Raw genomic sequence first — 23,107 nt, 5'->3', positions numbered from 1 at the left:
ATGCCGTATTACGTCACATTCAACACATTCCCACATTTCCCAAAGCTGTACATTAGAAGGTCTGTATTTAACCAGCTTTACCCACAGGCTCTGCAAAGACATCTCCCGAACAGAAGGACTATCCTTCCAGGAATTGGAACCTTTGACAAGGTGCCTCACGGTGCCTCACGGGAGACTGCTGAGTAAAATAAGGGCCCATGGTATTCGAGGCAAGGTACTAACATGGATTGACGATTGGCTGTCAGACAGAAGGCAGAGAGTTGGGATAAAAGGTTCTTTCTCAGAATGGCAACCGGTGACAAGTGGTGTCCCGCAGGGTTCAGTGTTGGGGCCACAGCTGTTCTCTTTATATATTAACGATCTAGATGACGGGACTGGGAGCATTCTGGCCAAGTTTGCCGATGATACAAAGATAGGTGGAGGGGCAGGTAGTATTGAGGAGGTGGGGAGGCTGCAGAAAGATTTAGACAGTTTAGGAGAGTGGTCCAAGAAGTGGCTGATGAAATTCAACGTGGGCAAGTGCGAGGTCGTACACTTTGGAAAAAAGAATAGAGGCATGGACTATTTTCTAAACGGTGACAAAATTCATAATGCTAAAGTGCAAAGGGACTTGGGAGTCCTAGTCCAGGATTCTCTAAAGGTAAACTTGCAGGTTGAGTCCGTAATTAAGAAAGCAAATGTAATGTTGTCATTTATCTCAAGAGGCTTGGAATACAAAAGCAGGGATGTACTTCTGAGGCTTTATAAAGCACTGGTTAGGCCCCATTTGGAGTACTGTGAGCAATTTTGGGCCCCACACCTCAGGAAGGACATACTGGCACTGGAGCGGGTCCAGCGGAGATTCACACGGATGATCCCAGGAATGGTAGGCCTGACATACGATGAACGTCTGAGGATCGTGGGATTATATTCATTGGAGTTTAGGAGGTTGAGGGGAGATCTGATAGAAACTTACAAGATAATGAACGGCTTAGATAGGATGGACGTAGGGAAGTTGTTTCCATTAACAGGGGAGACTAGGACGCGGGGGCACAGCCTTAGAATAAAAGGGAGTCACTTTAGAACAGAGATGAGGAGAAATTTCTTCAGCCAGAGAGTGGTGGGTCTGTGGAATTCATTGCCACAGAGGGCTGTGGAGGCCGAGACGTTGAGCGTCTTCAAGACAGAAATTGATAAATTCTTGATTTCTCGAGGAATTAAGGGCTATGGGGAGAGAGCGGGTAAATGGAGTTGAAATCAACCATGATTGAATGGTGGAGTGGACTCGATGGGCCGAATGGCCTTACTTCCGCTCCTATGTCTTATGGTCTTATGGTCTTAATTACTGCTTGAGGCAAGGAAAATACCTTGAGGGGAGGCAACAGCCTAGCGGTATTATCACTCGACTATTAATCAGCTAATGTTCTGGGAACTCGGGTTCGAATCCCGCCACAGCAGATGGTGGAATTTGAATTCAATTTTTAAAAAATTATCTGGAATTAAGAACCTACTCTACTGGTGACCGTGATACCATTGTTGATTGTCAAGAAGGGAATCTGCCATCCTTACCTGGTCTGGGCCCACACGTGATTCCAGAGCCACAGCAAAGTGGGCAATAAATCCTGGCCCAGTCAGCGACGCCCACATCCCAAGAATGAATCAAAAAAAAACCCCAATCTCACTTTAAGGGTCTGTACTTGAAGTGCATGAGCTTTATGTGACATTTGCCCCATTCTGTACCCATCCTTGTAATGTTTAGAAGGAGCAGTTTAGAAGGAGCTTCAATCAAAATCCACCAAACACATCCACACCCAACCCAGGAGCCACAGCAATGTGGTTGACTCTCAACTGACCTCGGGCAACTGGGGATGGGCAATAAATGTTGGCCCAACCCAGTGACGCCCATGTCACACTAACAAAAAAAAACACAAGGTTCTACTATCCTCTAAAAATCCAACCCAACTAGCCTTTGGTCAAACACACCTTTCTGGGATTGTCCCTTGATGCGGTAGAGTTTCCTGTTGTCTGTTCTTCCCTTAACAAGTACTTTCCAGCAGGCAATTCTATCCAGTTACAGCCAATGACATCACTGTCCACCATGAATCTATCAAAATATTGCAGGAAGGGGAGAAAAATGCAACATTTAAAGGAAAAATTATACTCAATCTTTTTTTTAAAACAGTGCCCTTCCACACACTGTGGGTTCAGGGTCTACCCGACTCAATGGAAAACCCCTTCAGGCTTGTGGAATACCAAGCGCAGTAATGGGTGCTTTTGTGTTAACACCATTTTCCCACCAAATGTGGTTAAAAGACATGCTGGTTAGGGTGCATTGGCCGTGCTAAATTCTCCCTCAGTGTACCTGAACAGGCGCCGGAGTGTGGCGACTAGGGGATTTTCACAGTAACTTCATTGCAGTGTTAATGTCAGCTTACTTGTGACTAATAAATAATCTTTACTTTTTTTTTAAACTTTAAAAAAACCAAATGGATCCAACATCTCTTCCGAAAGCAGGCATGAATGCGGCACAGTGGGGGCGGCACGGTGGCACAGTGGGTTAGCACTGCTGCCTCACAGCGCCAGGGACCCTGGTTCGATTCCCAGCTCGGGTCACTGTCTGTGTGAAGTTTGCCCATTCTCCCTCGTGTCTGCGGGGATTTCCTCCGGGTGCTCCGGTTTCCTCCCACGGTCCAAAGATGTGCGGGTTAGGTTGATTGGCCATGGTAAGTTGTCCTTTCATGTCAGGGGACTAACTAGGATAAGTGCATGGGGTTGTGGGCACAGGGCCTGGGTGGGATTGTGGTTGGTGCAGACTCGATGGGCCGAATGGCCTCCTTCTGCACTGTAGGATTCTATGGCACAGAATATCTGAAGTTCCCTCGCAGCAGTGGCCTCTACAACACTGATAAATAGCCAAATTTCAGCGAACAAGGAACACAAGAGAGGGACATCCGAACAGTTAGTCGTTTTGCGTGCAATCTCATCGCACTTCAGAGCGGAACAGTTCATGATGTTGAACTGAACAATGGCCAACAAGTAGTCAGGAGCTTGTTTCACAGAATCACAGAACTGTTACAGCACAGAAAGTGGTCATTCGGCCCATCATACCTTCAATGGTTCTCCAAATGAGCAATCCATCTTATGCCATTTCCCTACCTTCTCCCCACGACTCTGTGCATTCTTCCTTCTCACGTAACTATCTAATTCCCTTCTGAATGCCTCAGTGGAACCTGCCTCCACCACACTTCCAGGCAGTGCATTGCAGATAATCTCTTCCTCGATGTCAACAAAACGAAGGAGATTGTCATCAACTTCTGGAAGTGTAAAGGAGAACATGCCCCTGTCTACATCAACGGGGCCAAAGTAGAAAGGGTCGAGAGTTTCAAGTTTTTAGGTGTCCAGATCACCAACAACCTGTCCTGGTCCCCCCATGCCAACACTGTAGTTAAGAACATAGAACATAGAACATTACAGCACAGAACAGGCCCTTCGGCCCACGATGTGGTGCCGACCTTCATCTGAAACCAAGATCAAGCTATCCCACTCCCTACCATCCTGGTGTGCTCCATGTGCCTATCCAATAACCGCTTAAATGTTCCTAAAGTGTCTGACTCCACTATCACTGCAGGCAGTCCATTCCACACCCCAACCACTCTCTGCGTGAAGAACCTACCTCTGATATCCTTCCTATATCTCCCACCATGAACCCTATAGTTATGCCCCCTTGTAATAGCTCCATCCACCCGAGGAAATAGTCTTTGAACGTTCACTCGATCTATCCCCTTCATCATTTTATAAACCTCTATTAAGTCTCCCCTCAATCTCCTCCGCTCCAGAGAGAACAGCCCCAGCTCCCTCAACCTTTCCTCATAAGACCGACACTCCAAACCAGGCAGCATCCTGGTAAATCTCCTCTGCACTCTTTCCAGCCCACCCAGAAAGCCCACCAATGCCTCTACTTTCTCAGAAGGCTAAGGAAATTTGGCATGTCAGCTACGATTCTCAGCAACTTTTACAGATGCACCATAGAAAGCATTCTTTCTGGTTGTATCACAGCTTGGTATGGCTCCTGCTCTGCCCAAGACCACAAGGAACTACAAAAGATCGTGAATGTAGCCCAATCCATCAAGCAAACCAGCCTCCCATCCATTGACTCTGTCTACACTTCCCGCTGCCTCGGCAAAGCAGCCGGCATAATCAAGGACCCCCACACACCCCGGACATTCTCTCTTCCACCTTCTTCCATCGGGAAAAAGATACAAAGTCTGAGGTCACGTACCAACCGACTCAAGAACAGCTTCTTCCCTGCTGCTGTCAGACTTCTGAATGGGCCTACCTTGCATTAAGTTGATCTTTCTCTACACACCTAGCTATGACTGTAATACTACATTCTGCACTCGCTCCTTTCCTTCTCTATGAACGGTATGCTTTGTCTGTATAGCGTGCAAGGAACTGCTTTTCACTGTATACTAATACATGTGACAATAATAAATCAAACCAAAGATCCTAACCACTTGTTGCATCAAAATGTTTTTGTGACCCCGTTGCTTAGTTATCTAAACTCTGTACTCTTTCATTCTCATCTCTTCCACGAGTGGGAACAGTTTCACCCCCACCTATTCTGCCCAGACCTCTCACTCTTCTGGATACCTTTATCCAAACTCCTTCCAAGAAAAACAGCTAACAGAGCAGGCCAAACAGCCCAGCTAATTGTCTAAAGCCTGAAATCTTGCCTGAAATCAGCGGAGCTGCTTAGATAGATCAGTATAAATATAGGGAGTTAATGAAGTGCAAAGGCATTATTGAACTACCTGAGATAGTCAGCATTATATTATGAGCAGAGCTTCTGTCATTGATTATAGTTGTGGCACACGATTGGCGCTATTTAAACAATCTGTGCTGTGTGCAGAGGGTGTGGGTGCACTCATTTTGTCACTAGTGGGACTTGGGCCATTTCTGCGGCTCACAGACAGCCCCTATTGGCAAAAGCCCAACACTACAAGCAACAGGACATAGCGCATTTCAAACAGGCAAGCTACAACTGCAACACTATGTCCTGCACTCTCTCCTTTCCTTCTCTATGAACGGTATGTTTTGCCTGTACAGCGCACAAGAAACAATACTTTTCACTGTATGCTAATACATGTGACAATAATAAATCAAATCAGATTTAGACTATCATACTTCCTCGCTCAAATCAAAAGGTTCACGGAAGAAAGTGGAAGATGACATTTAATGTGGATAAGTGCAAAGTAGTTCATCCTACCAAACTGAATTTGGAGACGGTTTAAGATAATTTAATTTGATTTATCGTCCCATGTATCGTTCGATTCCTGGCTTGGGTCACTGTCTGTGTGGAGTTTGCACGTTCTCCCCCGTGTCTGCGTGGGTTTCCTCCGGGTGCTCTGGTTTCCTCCCACAATCCCAAAGATGTGCAGGTTAGGTTGATTGGCCATGCTAAATTGACCCTAGTGTCAGGGGGATTAGCAGGGTAAATATGTGGGGTTACGGGGATAGGGTGGGACTGTTGTCGATGGAGGCTGAATGACCTTCTGTACTGTAGGGATTCTATTGGGTTACAGTGAAAGAAGTGCTGTTTCTTGCGCGCTATACGGACAAAGCATACTGTTCATAGAGTACATAGGGGAGAAGGAAAGGAGACGGTGCAGAGTGTAGTGTTACAATCATAGCTAGTGTGTAGAGAAAGATCAACTTAATATATGATAGGTCCATTCAAAAGTCTGATGGCAGCAGGGAAGAAGCTGTCCTTGAGTCGATTGATACGTGACCTCAGACTTTTGTATCGTTTTTCCCGATGGAAAAAGGTGGAAGAGAGTGTGTCCGGGGTGCGGAGGGGGGTCCTTAATTATGCTGGCTGCTTTTCTGAGGCAGTGGGAAGTATAGGCGGAGTCAATGGATGGGAGGCTGGTAAAGGGTACAAGTAGGTGCAGGAGCAACAGGACCTGGCTATATCTGTGCATAAGGCATTGCAAGTAGCAGGGCAGGTTGACAGCACGGTTGAAAAAGCATTCCGTATCCAAGGCTTTACAAATAGGGGCATTGAGTACGAGAGCATGGAAGGGTTATGTTGGACTTGTACAAGATATTGGTTTGGCCACAACTGGAGTATTGCACCCAGTTGTGACTGCCACAACGTTTGGAAGGATTTAATGAAGACATTGCAGAGAGCGTAGAAAAGGTTCACAAGAATAGCTCTAGGAATTGAAACTTAAGTAACAAAGCCAGATTGACCAAGTTAGGTGTGATTTCCTTGGAAGGAGTTCGGATAAAGGTATCCAGAAAAGTGAAAGGTCTGGACAGAATAGATGAGGTGAAACTGTTCCCACTCATGGAAGAGATGAGAATGAAAGAGCACAGAGTGAAGATAACTGAGCAACGGGGTCACAAAGAAAAACAATTTGATGCAACAAGTGGTTAGGATCTGCAATGCGCTGCCTAGAAGTGTGGTGGAGGCAGGTTCCATTGAGGCATTCAAATGGGAATTAGATAGTTACGTGAGATGGAAGAACACGCAGAGTTGTGGGGAGAAGGTAAGGAAATGGCATAAGATGGATTGCTCATTTGGAGAGCCATTGCAGGTATGATGGGCCGAATGGCCACTTTCTGTGCTGTAACAGTTCCGTGATTCTGGGAAACAAGCTCCTGACTATTTGTTGGCCATGGTTCAGTTCAGCATCATGAACCGAGTCAGGAGATTGTGGTTTCAAGCCCCATGCCAGTGATCTGACATATAATCCAGGCTGACACTCCCAATGCCATGCTGTGTCATAGAGCCATAGTTTTACAACGCAGAAATAGACCCCTTGGCCCATCATGTTGGTGCTGGCCGTCAAACACCTATCTATTCGAATCCCATTTGCCAGCACTTGCTCCATAGCCCTGTCTGCTATGGTATTTCAAGTGCTCATCTAAATGCTTCTTAAACGTTAAGGGTTCCCACCCCCACCATCCTTTCAGACACTGAGTTTCAGATTGCCACCACCCTCTGGGTGAGCAAGTGTTTCCCCAAATCCCCTCTAAATCTCCTGCCCCGAACCTTAAATCTGTGCCCCCTGGTTATTTACAAAGGGGGAAAGATTCTACTCTATGTTCCTCATCATTTTGTACGCCACAGTCAGGTCCCCCCCCTCGGCCTTCACTGCTCTAAAGAAAACAACCCCAGCCTAACCAGCCACTCTTCATAGCTGAAACACTCCAGCCCAGACCACATCCTTGTGAATCTCCTCTGCAGCCTCTCTACTGCAATCACATCCTTCCTCTAGTGTTGACCAAAACAGCACACAGTGCTCTAGCTGTGGCCTAAAGAGCGTTTTATACAGCTCCATCTTATATGCCTCGGCTAATAAAGGCAAGTATCTCATAAGCCTTCTTAACCATCTTATCTGCCTGTCCTGCTGCCTTCAGGGATATTCGGACATGCGCAGTGGAGCACTATACTGTCGGAGGTGGCGTCTTTCAGATAAGATGTTAAACCAAGACTCATCTGCCCTCTCAAGTGCACCCAGAAAAGGCCCATGGCACTATTCAAAGAGAAGGGGAGGTCTCCCTGAAGTCCTGGGTCAACTCTGATCTTTCAACCACCACCACCTAAAAAACAAAAGCTGGTTATTTCTTTCATTGCTGTTTGTGGGATCTTGCTGTGTGCAAATTGGCTGTCATGTCATGGCCTCCCATCCATTGATTCTGTCTACACTTCCCGCTGCCTCGGGAAAGCAGCCAGCATAATTAAGGACCCCACACACCCCGGACATTCTCTCTTCCACCTTCTTCCGTCGGAAGAAAGATACAAAAGCCTAAGGTCACGTACCAACCGACTCTACAGAAACCCTACAGAGCAGGAGGCGGCCATTTGGCCCATCGAGTCTGCACCGACAACAACCCCACCCAGGCCCTATCCCTGCTTAGTTACCCTGCTAATCCCTCCAGCCTATCACATCTCGGGACATTAAGGGTTAATTTAGCATGTCCAATCAACCTAACCCGCACATCTTTGGACTGTGGGAGGAAACCGCAGCACCCGGAGAAAATCCACGCAGACACGGGGAGAATGTGCAAACTCCACACAGACGGTGACCCAAGTTGGGAATCGAACCCAGGTCCTTGGCGCTGGGAGGCAGAAGTGCCAACCACTGTGCCACCGTGCCGCCCTCAAGAACAGCTTCTTACCTGTTGCCATCAGACTTTTGGATGGACCTACCACATATCGAGCTGATCTTTCTCTTCACCCTATCTGTAACTGCAACACTACATTCTGCACTCTCTCCTTTCCTTCTCCCCTATGTACTCTATCAACGGTATGCTTTGTCTGAATCGCGCGCAAGAAGCAATGTTTTAGATTGTATCCCAATATGTGTGACAATAATAAATCAAATCAAAATGTTTCCTACATTACAACAGTGACTACACTCCAAAAGTACTTCATTGGTTGTAATGTGCTTTAGGATGTCCTGAGATTGTGAAAGATGTTACATAAATGCAAACACACTCTGCATTCTTTAATACATACATAAATAGCAGTAAATACCTGATTTCAAAGTCAATGTTGGCCTCATATGACTGATAGTTACACATTGGGGTCGATCCAAAGCGGAATCCTTGCTCGAGCAGGCGTTTAGCAGGGGCGATTAAACGAGGTAATGCCATTGTAATCTTCAGAAACGGCGTCTTAGTGTTTCCTCCATAGCCGTACATATCTGTAATTACACATCATTCACCTCCTGAAAACATGCCCTCATGAATGTCGAAACATATTGATTTTCTTTCTGCCTTTCCTCAACATAGTTAACCTTGCTCGGGACATCCCCTTTGAAGCAGCCATCTCTCCGGTGCATTGTCAAAGTGGCCTTCTGTGATGACCCCCACGAGATCCACAGTGAACGACTGATTGATCTCCCTCTGGAGATTGTTGAGTAAGAGTTCTCCTGGTAACAACGCAGTGGCTTGCCCAACTGCAACTCAATAACTAAGCCTGTTACCCACCACCGACGCTCAGTAGCAGCAGTGTGTACTATCTACAAGATGCACTGCAGCAATTCACCAAAGATCCTTAGACAACACCTTCCAATCCCACGACCACTTCCACCTAGGACAAGGGCAGCAGACACATGAGAACACCACCACCTGCAAGTTCCCCTCCAAGCCACTCACCATCCTGACTTGGGAGCATATCACCGTTCCTTCCCAATCGCTAGGTCAAGATCCTAGAATTCCCTCCCTAACGGCATTGTGGGTCAACCCACAGCACCCGGATTGCAGCAATTCCCTAGTTGCTCATCCCTAGTTGCCCTTGAGAAGGCAGCTCACCACCACCTTCTCAAGCGGCAACTAGGGATGGGCAATAAATGTTGGCCTAGCCAGCGACGCCCATGTCCCAAGAATGAATTTTTTAAAAACCCAAGACTGGGCCTGCAGAACTGCTTGTCCCAAGTAGGAACGAGTGCGTGGACACCACGGTAGTGGTGTACTTTGCATTTTGCAAATAAACTATGTTGCTTTCCAGGCGGGCTTCCTGAGTTATTTACAACTTACTTCCTTGCAAAACTAGGTAACACGCCATAATAAATGCAAGCCGTTGTAAAGTGTCCTGGGCTATTCAACTGCACGGGTCCTCATGGAGGCCAGTTATCTGATCACTTGACACCCACATATGAAAGCTTTCCAGCATTTTCCGTTTTATTTCACATCAAGCCATCTCCAACTAGAATTCATTCTTCTCGGATCTGGAAACCAAAGTACCGCACAGTCCTCTTCCTCAAACCATCCATAGCTTCTTTCTTACAAGTTCCGAAAGACTTTCTAGTTTGCCTCATGATCTATCCTACTATTTTTGACCATCACGGCATTTCTTGCTTTGGTCCTTCTCCCAGCTTTCTCCAACCATTCCATGGGAGGGAACTGCAGGAGCCACACAAATGAATTTGACACTTACTTTCCTTCAGACAGATATCAACAGCCAGAACCGCTTGAGTGATGTTGCCCTTATTCGATCTCATGTCCTTAATCACAATTACATTCAGCTCCCGTTGAAAATGATAGAGGTGCTCTGAACCAAAACCTGTTGAGAGGAATTACATTTCATGGTGAATAAAACCAAACAGTAACACAAAAGTGACTGCTCAGAGGGTCCAGAGCAGCAAGACATATCACCATGGTGGCACAGTGGTTAGCACTGCTGCCTCACAGCGCCAGGGACCCGGGTTCAATTCCGGCCTCGAGTCACTGCGTGTGTGGAGTTTGCACATTCTCCCCGTGTCTGCGTGGGTTTCCTCCAGGTGCTCCAGTTTCCTCCCACAGACCAAAGATGTGCAGGTTCGGTGGATTGGCCAGGCTAAATTGCCCCTTAATGTCCAAAGATGTATAGGTTAGGGGGAATTAGCCATGCTCAATTGTCTCTTAGTGTCCCACGTTGTGTACGTTAGGTGGATTGGCCACGGTAAATTGTGCCTTAGACATGATGTGGAGGTGCCAATGTTGGATTGGGGTGGGCACAGTAAGAAGTCTCACAACACCAGGTTAAAGTCCAAAAGGTTTATTTGGAATCACGAGCTTTCGGAGCGCTGGTCACCCTATTATAGAAAGGATATTATTAAACTAGAAAGAGTGCAGAAAAGATTTACTAGGATGCTACCGGGACTTGATGGATTGAGTTATAAGGAGAGGCTGAATAGACTGGGACTTTTTTCTCTGGAGCATAGGAGGCTGACGGGGTGACCTTATAGAGGTCTATAAAATAATGAGGGGTATAGACAAAATAGATAGTCAATATCTTTTCCCAAAGGTAGAGGAGTCTACAACTAGAGGGCATAGGTTTAAGGTGAGAGGGGAGAGATACAAAAGTGTCCAGAGGGGCAATTTTTTCACACTGAGGGTGGTGAGTGTCTGGAACAAGCTGCCAGAGGTAGTAGTAGAAGCAGGTACAATTTTATCTTTTAAAAAGCATTTAGATAGTTACATGGGTACGATGGGTATAGAGGGATATGGGCCAAATGCGGGCAGTTGGGATTAGCTTTGGGGTTTAAAAAAAAGGGCGGCATGGACAAGTTGGGCCGAAGGGCCTGTTTCCATGCTGTAAACCTCTATGACTCTATGTTCCTTCATCAGGTGAGTGACCTGATGAACGAGCAGCGCTGCGAAAGCTCTTGATTCCAAATAACCCGGTTGGACTTTAACCTGATGATGTGAGATTTCTTACTTGTCCCTTCGCGTCACAGGATGTGTGGGTGAGGGTAAATACGTGGGGTTGCGAGGATAGGGCTTGGGTGGGATGCTCTGTCATAGAGTTGATGCGTTGGCCTCCAGAGAAAAAATGAGGCAGAGAGTTGAGCAGAGTCGCTGAGCAGAAACTGATAGCCAAGTTCCGCACACATGAGGACGGCCTAAACCGGGATGTTGAGTTTATGTCACACTAACAGTAACCCCCACAGCTTGCCTCCTGGACTTGCAGAATCTCACTGGCTGTCCTATCTGGAGACAATACACATCTCTTTAACCTTTGCTTAATGCTCTCTCCACTCACATTGTCTGTATCTTTAAGACCTGGTTGGCTGTAGAGATTCGCATTCTAATCAGTATTCTGTAACTTGATTTTGTGTCTCTGTGCCCTGTTTGAGAGCAGATTTCCACTCCATCTGACGAAGGAGCAGCGCTCCGAAAGCTAATGGCATTTGCTACCAAATAAACCTGTTGGACTTTAACCTGGTGTTGTTAAAACTCTTATAGAGTTGGTGCAGCAGGTCAGAAGCCAGGAATACTGCAGCAAGTAACTCACCTCCTGAATCCCCAGAGCCTATCCACCATCTACAAGGCACAGGTCAGGAGTTGATGGAATTCTCCCCACTTGCCTGGATGGGTGCAGCTCCAACAACACTCAAGAAGCTTGACACCATCCAGGACAAAGCAGCCCCGCTTGATTGGCACCACATCTACAAACATACACTCCCTCCACCACCGACGCTCAGTAGCAGCAGTGTGTACTATCTACAAGATGCACTGCAGCAATTCACCAAAGATCCTTAGACAGCACCTTCCAAACCCATGACCACTTCCATCTAGAAGGACAAGGGTAGCAAATAAATGGGAACACTACCACCTGCAAGTTCCCCTTCAAGCCACTCACCATCCTAACTAGGAAATATATCGGCCGTTCCTTCGCAGTCGCTGGGTCAAAATCCTGGAATTCCCTCCCTAAGGGCATTGTGGGTCAAACTACAGCACATGGACTGCAGCGATTCAAGAAGGTAGCTCACCACCACCTTCTCAAGGGGCAACTAGGGATGGGCAATAAATGCTGGCCAACCAGCGACGCGCATGTCTCAGGAATGAATTTTAAAAACTCAATGGACTGAATGACCTCTTTCTGCACTGTAAGGATTCTATCATTCTATGATCACAAAATACTTTTAACTCAAGAAGCACTTAGTAGAGGCGGGTACAATTTTGTCTTTTAAAAGCATTTAGACAGTTACATGGGTAAGATGGGTACGGAGGGATATGGGCCAAACGCGGGCAATTGGGACTAGCTTAGGGGTTTAAAAAAAAAGGGCGGCATTGACAAGTTGGGCGACATGCTGTAAACCTCTATGACACTTCAAATATTTATTCACTCAAGCAGTGCCAAGTAGCACAGCCTTTGTAGCTTTGACACTGAACAACACATCCAAGTTCAAACAGAGGCTTATGCAGGGTTCAGCTCTCTCGATGTTAGTGTCTTTGCCATGTATTTGGTTCCAGCCTTCCCAGCGGGTAACAGGCTATCAATGCCTGCTAAAGTGGCCCAGGAAGCCACCATGTTCTCAGGGCAAAAAAGCAGAAAATGCTGGACGATCTCGGCAGATCTGACAGCATCAGCGCTCTAACAAAGAGTCATCCAGACTCGAAACGTTGGCTCTGTTCTCTCTCCACAGATGCTGTCAGGCCTGGTGCGATTTTCCAGCATTTTCTGTTTTTGTATCAGATTCCAGCATCCGCAATAATTTGCCTTTATCTTAATGCTCCCGGGGCAACTCGGGATGGCCAATAAATGTGGCCTTGCTAGCATCGTGAGATCAAGTGGGGAAGGAGATTGAACAGGAGCTTATAAAAGAGGAATTGAGGATTAAAAGAAATTGCAGAGATATGCAGGAAGAGCTGGGAAGAGGGATTAGCTGGACTACTCTTCAAATATTTTGGATCAGACCCAATGGGCCATATGCTGTACTATTCTATAAATACGCCTTTTTAAGTCAAATTCTCAAGCCAACAAAATGTGGCATGCTGTAGGGAAGGGGAGAGATCTGAACATGAAGAGGAGAATGAAATGTCTATATCAACGGGGTCAAAGTAGAAATGGTCAAGAGCTTCAAGGTTTTAGGTGTCTGAATCACCAACAACCTGTCCTGGTCCCCCCGTGCCAACACTATAGTTAAGAAAGCCCACCAACGCCTCTACTTTCTCAGAAGGCCAAGGAAATTTGGCATGTCAGCTACAACGCTCATCAACTTTTACAGATGCACTATAGAAAGCATTCTTTCTGGTTGTATCACAGCTTGTGCTCTGCCCAAGACCGCACGGAACTACAAAAGGTTGTGAATGTAGCCCAAACCATCACGCAAACCAGCCTCCCATCCATTGACTCTGTCTACACTTCCCGCTGCCTCGGCAAAGCAGCCAGCATAATTAAGGACGCCACACACCCCGGACATTCTCTCTTCCACCTTCTTCCGTTGGGAAAAAGATACAAAAGTCTGAGGTCACGTCCCAACTGACTCGAGAACAACTTCTTCCCTAATGCCACCAGACTTTTGAATGGACCTACCTTGCACTAAGTTGATCTGTCTTTGCACCCTAGCTATGACGGTTAATACTACATTCTGCACTCACTCGCTTCCTTCTGTGTGAACGGTATGCTTTACCTGTATAGCGCGCAAGAAACAATACTTTTCACTGTATCCCACAATTATTGTCATATGTATTGTCACAACACATGTGACAATAATAAATCAAATGAAACAGTAGAGTCAACAGAATGCGGCATGCTGTTGGGAAAGGGACAGAACCAACCCCGAAGAGGAGACCAATAGAAAATATGATTTAACCCAGGAATATCTTCCAAATGGGACATTCTTGAGGCACTGATGCATCCCAAATGTCACATTTACACCAGTCCCAAAGTAGATTAAGTGCAGGTTCCTAAAATTTAGAAGATGGGCCATCTCTTTGCCATTCTTCAGGGTGTGACCTTATTGTGCCTTTAATAGCACAAAGGCGCCTTTGTTTCTCTGCAGTTCTTTTAAGAGGGCCTGGCCTTTTGTGTTGGTTGCCGAGCTGTCTGAACTGATGTCCTTTTATTGTTGTTAGATTCATATAACAGGCTTGCTGTTTATTTTCAATTTGGGCCTAATGCACTCTCCTGGAGTTTACGACCTTTTTGAATTGTTGATTTACGACAGTTTGGCAGGTCAGGTGTTTTGGACAGTTTGTTTTTATTCACAGGGGAATCCAGAGTTACTTTCAGTTTTGGTTAGAAACGGCTGGATTCCAGACTGCGGAGAGCGTTTCGGTCTCTCTCTCTCTCCCTGGTATTAGAAACTCTGCTGGCTAGATGGAAGCAGTCTTTCTCGTCTCGCTGGAGTGAAAATGTTGCTGTTGGTGGTTTGCGAGCTGGAGGCAGTGGGTCTACCAGAGGTGTGCTAGGAGCTCAAGGACGGGGAAAGTCAGAGTTTCAATTCTCCATCCGAAGGGCTAATTCACAGCAGGTGTTGCAAAGCTGCAAGATCCAGCATCACGTGAGCATGAATTTTTTCTGTGCTAAACCCAAAATGGGGTGTATGTTGTTAAGAATGTTGTGTTGGAACAGTATTTGCAGCTGTTAAAGTTTATACAATATCACGGTTGTAATTAATAAATGGGGCAGCACGGCGGCACAGTGGTTAGCACTGCTGCGTCACAGCGCCAGGGACCCAGGTTCGATTCCCGACCTGGGGTCACTGCCTGTGTGGACTTTGCACATTCTCCCCGTGTCTGCGTGGGTTTCCTCCGTGTGCTCCCACACTCCAAAGATGTGCAGGTTAGGGTGCATTGGCCGTGCTAAATTCTCCCTCAGTGTACCCGAACAGGCGCCAGAGTGTGGCAACTCGGAGATTTTCACAGTAAGTTCATCACAGTGCGAATGCAAGCATACTTGTGACTAACAAATAAATAAACAATAAACAATTGTTATAAAAGTTATTGCTAATTTTCGATGTGTTAACTGTATTCTTAATTAGAATTTGTTTGATAAAAACTCCTTAGTGGGTCTTTTGAATCATGCCTGGAGTGAAACATCTTATGCTCACCCGTTCCAAAATTCAAAGTGCAAAACTTATGACTTGGGCTCACCTCATTAAACACCTTGGAGTTTCTGACCTGGATTATAACAAGGTAGATGCTGGGAGGGTGGTTCCCCAGAGTCGAGAGCTCGGGATCACACACCCAGAATAAGGGTCAGCTGTTTAGGACTGAGATGAGAAGAAGTCTCTTCACCTAAAGGGTGGCAAGTCTTTGGCACTTTCTACCCCATAGAGGTCTGCATTCTCAGCCACGGAGTGCATTCAAAACAGATTGGCACATCTTTGTCCATTAAAGAAATCGATGAATATGGGGAGAGCATAGTCAGGCGGAGCTGAGGTAGAGGATCAGCAATGACCTCTCGGAACGAGAGAGAAGATATGAAGCAGAAAAACCTATACCGGTCCCTATGATGTTCTCATTAAAAGCTGAATATAAGTTGGCTACAATCAACAAAATAAATAGACAATAGACTTAGAGATGGAAAAGGAATGGCTGATTTGTCCAAGATGTGCGGGTTAGGTGGATTAGCCATGCTAAACTGCCCCTTAGTGTCCAAAGATGTTTAGGTTAGGTGGATTGGCCATGCTAAATTGTCCCTTAGTGCCCAGAGGTGAGTAGATTACGTGATTGGCCGTGGTAAATGCGCGAGGTTACGGGGATCGGGCAGAGGGGTGGGCCTGGTGGGATGCTCTTAGAGAGTCGGTGCAGACTCGATGGGTTGGATGGTCTCTTTCTTCACTGTAGGGGTTCTATGGGTTTGCAAAATTCTTCTATCTTCTATGTTTCTATAGGCTATTGAGTTGGATGATCAGCCATGATCGTAATGAATGGTGCAGCAGGCCCGAAGGGCCAGATGGCCTCCTCCTGCTCCTATCTTCTACGTTTCTATTTATACTGGCACAATTTTGAGGTTCTGGTTCAAAGTGCATTTTAGGTCCAAAATAGAGTGAAATTTTATGCTATTGTGTTATATCTGATGGTGAGGTAGTCATTACCGAAACTTGACAACTAAAGTGGAATGAGAATCCACTTCATGAATAGCAAATCCTTATAAAATAATCTCCAGTATGGTAAAGGTTCACAAAGTCTCACCAGGTGGTGCCTTAACATAGAAGTAGGGCAAGAATCCATGTACGTGGCAGCAGACACTATTCCCTTCCATTGTAATTCCAAACATTCGGGTAACGGGAACCGGTCCCTGTTTATTCCCAGGCATTCCAGCAACATAGGACCCTTCAAGAAAACAGAAAAAATTCAATTATCAAGAAACAACAGGCGCTCAACTCATCTGCTGTTTGGGGGAGCTTGCTGCGCACAAATTGGCTGCTGGGTGCCCAACATTACGTACACTCCAAAAATATTTAATTGGCTGCAAAGCGCTTTGGGATGTCCAATTATCGTGAAAGAGGTAGTCGCGTGGCACAGTGGGTAGTAACCAGAAGCTCCAGATTCGAGTCCCACCCCAGGAATTGATGGCCAAGGAAGGTGCCTTCATATCGCGGCCAAACGGGTTGAGTGTCAGCCTACAAAATCCTTCCAACACGCCAAGAGCAGGTGGTAAGAGCAGTAGAGACTCCCAGTTAGCCATGTTTGATGTGGAGTGGTGCCCCTCAAGATATACAAGCCTCCAGCGACAGATTAATTCCAGGAATAACTAGCTATGAGACAGACAAAAGTCTGCCTTAGTGCACCACTGGGTACAGGAAGAGGATTGGAATTGGAATGGTTGCGAATCGCACTATGTAAACACAAACTTTTTTATACCTTATGTTTTTATGAAATGGAGTTGAAGAATAAAAGCACAGTGGACAAAGAGTGGAAGATTCACATTTAGAAGGAATATATAAGAAACTCCCGACAGGTTCAAAGAAAGACGCACAGAGGAATCTGGTAAAAGGGAAAGAAAGACGCGCAGAGGAATCTGGTAAAGGGAAAGAAAGACGCACAGAGGAATCTGGCAAAAGAAAGGCACAGTAAGAAGTCTCACAACACCAGGTTAAAGGCCAACGGGTTTATTTGGTAGCACAAGCCATAAGCCTGTTGGACTTTAACCTGGTGTTGTGAGACTTCTTAGTGTGCTTACCCCAGTCCAACGCCGGCATCTCCACATCAAAACAAAGGCGCACAGAGGAATCTGGTAAAAGGAATTCAAGCAGAAGAAATAAACCTATTATTCAGCAGAATCGATGGGCCAAAAGGATGCCTTCGTGCAGAATTTTTCTGAGATTCTCTGGCAAAAGATTAGCAAAGAGGGGAAGATAATTCTTAATGAAAGATAACATTGACACAACTGAAACCACTGAAGGGGAAATGGCAGAATTAGCGGTTCCCCAGGCAGAAAAATAATGGTTCACTGTCTAATTATCGTGAAACTAGAAGCATATGCTTTGACGTCACTGAGTGGGTAGGTGGCTGCTATGTGAAAAGTACAGAAGACTAGCAAATCCCCGAGACAGATGGCCTACGTTGAAGGAGACTACCGAGGAAATTTGCATGGCACTGCCTACAGGAATGATAACATTCAGTGGGAGTGGAAAGATAATGCTTCTATTTAAAATGGAGATCAGATCCGAGCCCGACCCAAAAGGTTTGAGCGAGAACTTAAGTGGTCAACATCAGCAAGGATATTGAATTTGATGATCGGCTATGATCACAATGAATGGCGGAGCTGGCTCAAAGGGCCGAATGACCTCTTCCTGCTTCTGGTTACGATGTTTCTATGACTTGGGAGGTGAGCATGCTGCTGGGCAAACCTCCGCAACGTTACGAATAAAATAGCCCCTAAAATACAGTTTATTTGCATGTCTATGCTTTGGGACTGGCTTTCGACAGTGATGGAGATGAAAGAAATACTTGCCCTTTCACACCCACAGGATGCCCCAGATCATTTTACAGCCAGTTAGGTCATTTTTGACGTGTAGTCACTGCTGTCATGTAAGAAACACAGTAAGGAGGGGGCGGTGGCATAGCGGTATTGTCACTGGACTGGTAATCCAGAGACCCAGGGTAATGCTCTGGGGATGCGGGTTCGAATCTCCCCACAGCAGATGGTGAAATTTGAATTAAATTTTAAAAAATCTCCGATGATAAGCATGAAACCATTGTCAGCTGTTGTAAAAACCCATCTGGTTCACTAATGTCCCTTCAGGGACGGAAATCTGCCGTCCTTACCCGCTCTGGCCTACATGTGACTCCAGAGTCATAATAATGTGGTCAACTCTTAATCTCGCTCAGAAACAGCTGGACAAATCATTCAGTTCAAGGGCAACTAGGAATGAGCAGCAAACGCTGACCCAGCCAGTGGTGCCCACAGCCCCTGAAGAAATAAAAAAAAATCCCACAAACAGCTATATGATAATGAACAGGCAGTTTACCAAAATATTATGGCATTAAATTGCACAGAGAAGATGAAGCCATGATATAGGCCCACTACATCAACAGAAGAGAATATTAAACCACAGTTACAGTACAGAAAATGGCCATTCAGCCCATCGTGTCAGTGCCGCTAAAAAAAGCTAGCCACCCGGGGACGAAGTAGAAAGGGTCGAGAGCTTCAAGTTTTTAGATGTCCAGATCACCAGACACTATAGTTAAGAAAGCCCACCAACGCCTCTACTTTCGCAGGAGATTAAGGAAATTTGGCATGTCAGCTACGACTCTCACCAACTTTTACAGATGCACCATAGAAAGCATTCTCTCTAGTTGTATCACAGCTTGGTATGGCTCCTGCTCTGCCCAAGACTGCAAGGAACTACAAAAGGTCGTGAATGTAGCCCAATCCATCACGCAAACCAGCCTCCCATCCATTGACTCCGTCTACACTTCCTGCTGCCTCAGCAAAATAGCCAGCATAATTAAGGACCCCACTCACCCCGGACATTCTTTCTTGCACCTTCTTCCGTCGGGAAAAAGATATAAAAGTCTGAGGTCACATACCAAGGACAGCTTCTTCCCTGCTGCCGTCAGACTTTTGAATGGACCTACCTCGCATTAAGTTGATCTTTCCCTACACCCTAGCTATGACTATAACACTACATTCTTCACTCTCATTCCCTTCTCTATGAACAGTATGCTTTGTCTGTATAGCACACAAGGAACAATACTTTTCACTGTATGTTAATACATGTGACAATAATAAATCAAATCATTCTCACCCCACTTTCCAGTACCCAAGCTTACAGCACTTCAGGTGAAGATCCAGATACTTAAATGAGTTGAAGGTTTTTGCCTCAACCCAGGCAGCAAAATCCAGACATATACCACCCTCTGGGCTAAAACATTTTTCCTAATGTCCCTTCTAACCCATCATCTTAAACCTGTGCCCCTGTTAACTGACCTCTCCACGAAGGGAAACAAGTGCTCCCTGTCTACTTTAACTAGGCCGCTCATTATTTTATATACCTCAATCAAGTCACCCTTCACCCTAACTGTTATGAGGAAAACACCTTAGCTTATATAATAACATAACTTCACACGCTGAAGGGATGGAGTTAAAGAGGCGAGGGGAGTGCAAGTTGGATGCTCGGCTAGTTAAACTGCAATACCACAGGGGATACACCAATTGGCCTTTTCTCCTCAACCTTTTTCTGCTAGCTGCTCTGCCCAAGACTGCGAGAAAATACAAAGGGTTGTGAATGCAGCCCAGTCCATCACGCAAACCATCCATTGACTCCATCTACATTTCCTGCTGCCTCGGAAAAGCAGTCAGCATAATCAAGGACCCCACGCACCCCGGACATTCTCTCTTCCACCTTCTTCCATCGGGAAAAAGATACAAAGATCTGAGGTCACGTACCAACCGACAGACCAACGAACAGCTTCTTCCCTGCTGCCATCAGACTTTTGAATGGTCCTATCACACATTAAGCTGATCTTTCCCCTCACCCTATCGGTAACTGCAACACTACATTCTGCACCCTCTCCTTTCCTTCTCCCCTACGTATTCTACGTACGGTATGCTTTGTCTGTTTAGCATGTAAGAAACAATGCTTTTCACTATATCCCAATACATGTGACACGGTTGCACAGTGGTTAGCACTGCTGCTTCACAGCTCCAGGGACCTGGGTTCGATTCCCGGCTTGGGTCACTGTCTGTGTGGAGTTTGCACATTCTCCTCGTGTCTGCGTGGGTTTCCTCCGGGTGCTTCGGTTTCCTCCCACAGTCCAAAGATGTGCGGGTTAGGTTGATTGGCCATGCTAAAATTGCCCCTTAGTGCCCGGAGATGCGTAGGTTAGAGGGATTAGCGGGTAAATATGTAGGGATATGGGGGTAGGGCCTGGGTGAGATTGTGGTCGGTGCAGACTTGATGGGCTGAATGGCCTGTTTCTGCATTGTAGGAATTCTATGATTTCTATGATAATAAATCAAATCAAGAAAACAGCTATTTATGATTAAACACAAGGCCATTCAACCCCTTGATCTTGATCCAGCATTCTATTAGATGATGACTGATCTGGAAATCAGCTCCTGCAACCTGCCTTGGTTCTGAAACCCTTGATATTCTTGCCCGAGAATAACACACCCACATCAGTTTTGAAATTTTCAATGCAGCATCCGGCCTCAAAGCTTTCGGGTGAAGCTTTGATGCTAAGTCACAAAGTCTAATTGGGACTGGGAGGGTTTCATTCAAGCTCCTTCAAGCCCCCTCCGAACTTTCGATTCCTCGCCTTGGTGTCACCACTTACCCACGTAGTGCTCCAGCTCCAACTGCTGAAAGGCGATAGTATCCACTTTCGGGTCGATTGTGGGCGCTGGCGGGCGTTGCCATTTGTTGTTCATAACCTTGAAAGAAAACAGGTTCCCTAAAAGCAGGGGGAAGAAAATAGCCGTCAGCACAAATCAATTGATCTGCATCTTGCCACCAGACAGGCAAAATAGCCAAGGTGAATGTAAAAGGGAAGTTATCGAAAGGTTTAGGGCAGCACGGTGACACTGTGGTTAGCACTGCTGCCTCACAGCGCCAAGGACCTGGGTTCGATTCCCGGTTTGAGTCACTGCCCGCGCGGAGTCTGCACTTTCTCCCCGTGTCTGCGTGGGTTTCCTCTGGGTGCTCTGGTTTCCTCCCACTGTCCTAAGATGTGTGGGTTAGGTGGATTGGCCATGTTAAATTGCCCCTTAGTGTCAGGGGGACTAGTTAGAGTAAATGCATGGGGTTGTGGCGATAGGGCCCGGGTGAGATTGTGGTTGGTGCAGACTCAATGGGCCAAATGGCTTCCTTCTGCACTGTAGGGATTCTATGAAGTTATCCCATTTTTATCCCTGGTATGAAATCAGAGATCCCTGGCAATCAGAAGTTCATGTGTCACTGTTCACGGCTCAGAACGGATTTCCTGCTTTCACTTCTCCCCCCTGCTCTTCTAGGTGCCACTGCTCACTCAGGTTCTAACGGCATCAGAGGCTTTTGGTTCCTTGTCCAAGTGACCATTCCACAGGCATGAGCCTTGATAATTGGGCAGCGCGGTGGCACAGTGATCAGCACTGCTGCCTCACAGCGCCAGGGACCTGGGTTCGATTCCTGGCTTGGGTCACTGTTTGTGCAGAGTTCCCCCCCCCCCCCCCCCCCACCGTGTCTACGTGAGCTTCCTCAGGGTGCTCCGGTTTCCTCCCACAGTTTGAAAGACGTGCTGGTTAGGGTGCATTGGCCATGCTAAATCCTCCCTCAGTGTACCCGAATAGGCACCAGAGTGTGGTGACTAGGGGATTTTCACAGTAGCCGAAACTGTACCACCTCGTCTGCCCGATTCTGGGGGTGAGCAAGGTTCCCAGAATGGAAATTGCTGTTGGCCTCGGGCGGGATTTTACTATTTTCCCCGAGCAAGGCTGTAAAATCCCGCCCAGTAACTTCATCGCAGTATAAGCCAACTTGTGAAACCAACTTACAATATCATGGTTTTTTTTTCTTTTTTGCGATTGGCAAAAGTTGTTAATTTTCTTTCTATGTGTTAACTATATTCTTAAGCAAACTTCATTTGATAAAGCTCCCTAGTGGATCATTTGAATCATACCTGGAGTGAAACATCTTATGCTCACACTAACCAAATCCAAAGGTTATTTATTATGGCGACTAGGGGGTTTTCACAGTAACTTCATTGCAGTGTAAGCCTACTTGTAGCACTAATAAATAAACTTACAATATTATGGTTGCTTTCTTCTTCTTTGTAATTGGTAAAAGTTATTGCTAAGTTTCTTTCCATATGTTAACTACATTCTTAAATAAACTTTGTTTGATAAAAGCTCCCCAGTGGGTCATTCGAATCATACCTGCAGTGAAGCATCTTATGCTCACGCTGGCCAAATTCAAAGGTTATTACGGCGACTAGGGGATTTTCACAGTAATTTCATTGCAGTGTTAATGCAAGCCTACTTGTGACACAAATAAACTTAAACAAAGTGCAAAACTTATGGTCTAGGTTGACTTCAGAAAATACCTTGGAGTTTCTGACCCGGCTTATAACATATAATACAGTAATAATTGATGACTAAACACAGTAATCAACCTCTTGTTAGTTAGTCAACATCACATCACGTCATTCACATCCCAAGCAATCTGTCACCTACCGATTGGAACCGTGTCGTTCAATGCCTGTATTTCCTTGACATCCATTGCCATTTCCGCCTCCACTTCATCAAGATACGCCAGCTCCTCTTCAAACTGCGACGGTCCCTCATCGTCCCAGTCTCCGCGGAGCTTCTTCGCCTGCGGACGGTTGCCGTCACCATTGCCGCCGAACGGCTTGTTTCTCACAAACTGCATGTTTATCTATGTTTTAAAAAAAGAGGAGGTTGCCAGTCAGTTTAATT

At 46.1% G+C, this 23,107-nt stretch overlaps 1 protein-coding gene across 1 annotated transcript in view; it reads right to left on the bottom strand.

Annotated features, from left to right (window-relative positions):
- Positions 1-23,107, bottom strand: part of pold1 (polymerase (DNA directed), delta 1, catalytic subunit) — a 232,159-nt gene that overhangs the window by 200,838 nt on the left and 8,214 nt on the right. The window contains exons 2-7 of the mRNA XM_078237250.1: positions 22,865-23,066; positions 20,992-21,108; positions 16,399-16,539; positions 9,929-10,054; positions 8,525-8,693; positions 1,963-2,083 (exon numbers count right to left, since the gene is read on the bottom strand). Of these exons, the coding sequence (XP_078093376.1) occupies positions 1,963-2,083; positions 8,525-8,693; positions 9,929-10,054; positions 16,399-16,539; positions 20,992-21,108; positions 22,865-23,060 (870 nt within the window). The 5' untranslated portion in view covers positions 23,061-23,066. The remainder of the gene's footprint in view (positions 1-1,962; positions 2,084-8,524; positions 8,694-9,928; positions 10,055-16,398; positions 16,540-20,991; positions 21,109-22,864; positions 23,067-23,107) is intronic.

The sequence above is a fragment of the Mustelus asterias genome, chromosome 21 (assembly GCF_964213995.1).
Source record: "Mustelus asterias chromosome 21, sMusAst1.hap1.1, whole genome shotgun sequence".
NCBI classification, from domain to species: domain Eukaryota; kingdom Metazoa; phylum Chordata; class Chondrichthyes; order Carcharhiniformes; family Triakidae; genus Mustelus; species Mustelus asterias.
The sequence above is the reverse complement of the archived record's forward strand: the minus strand, read 5'-3'. Positions and strand labels throughout refer to the sequence as shown.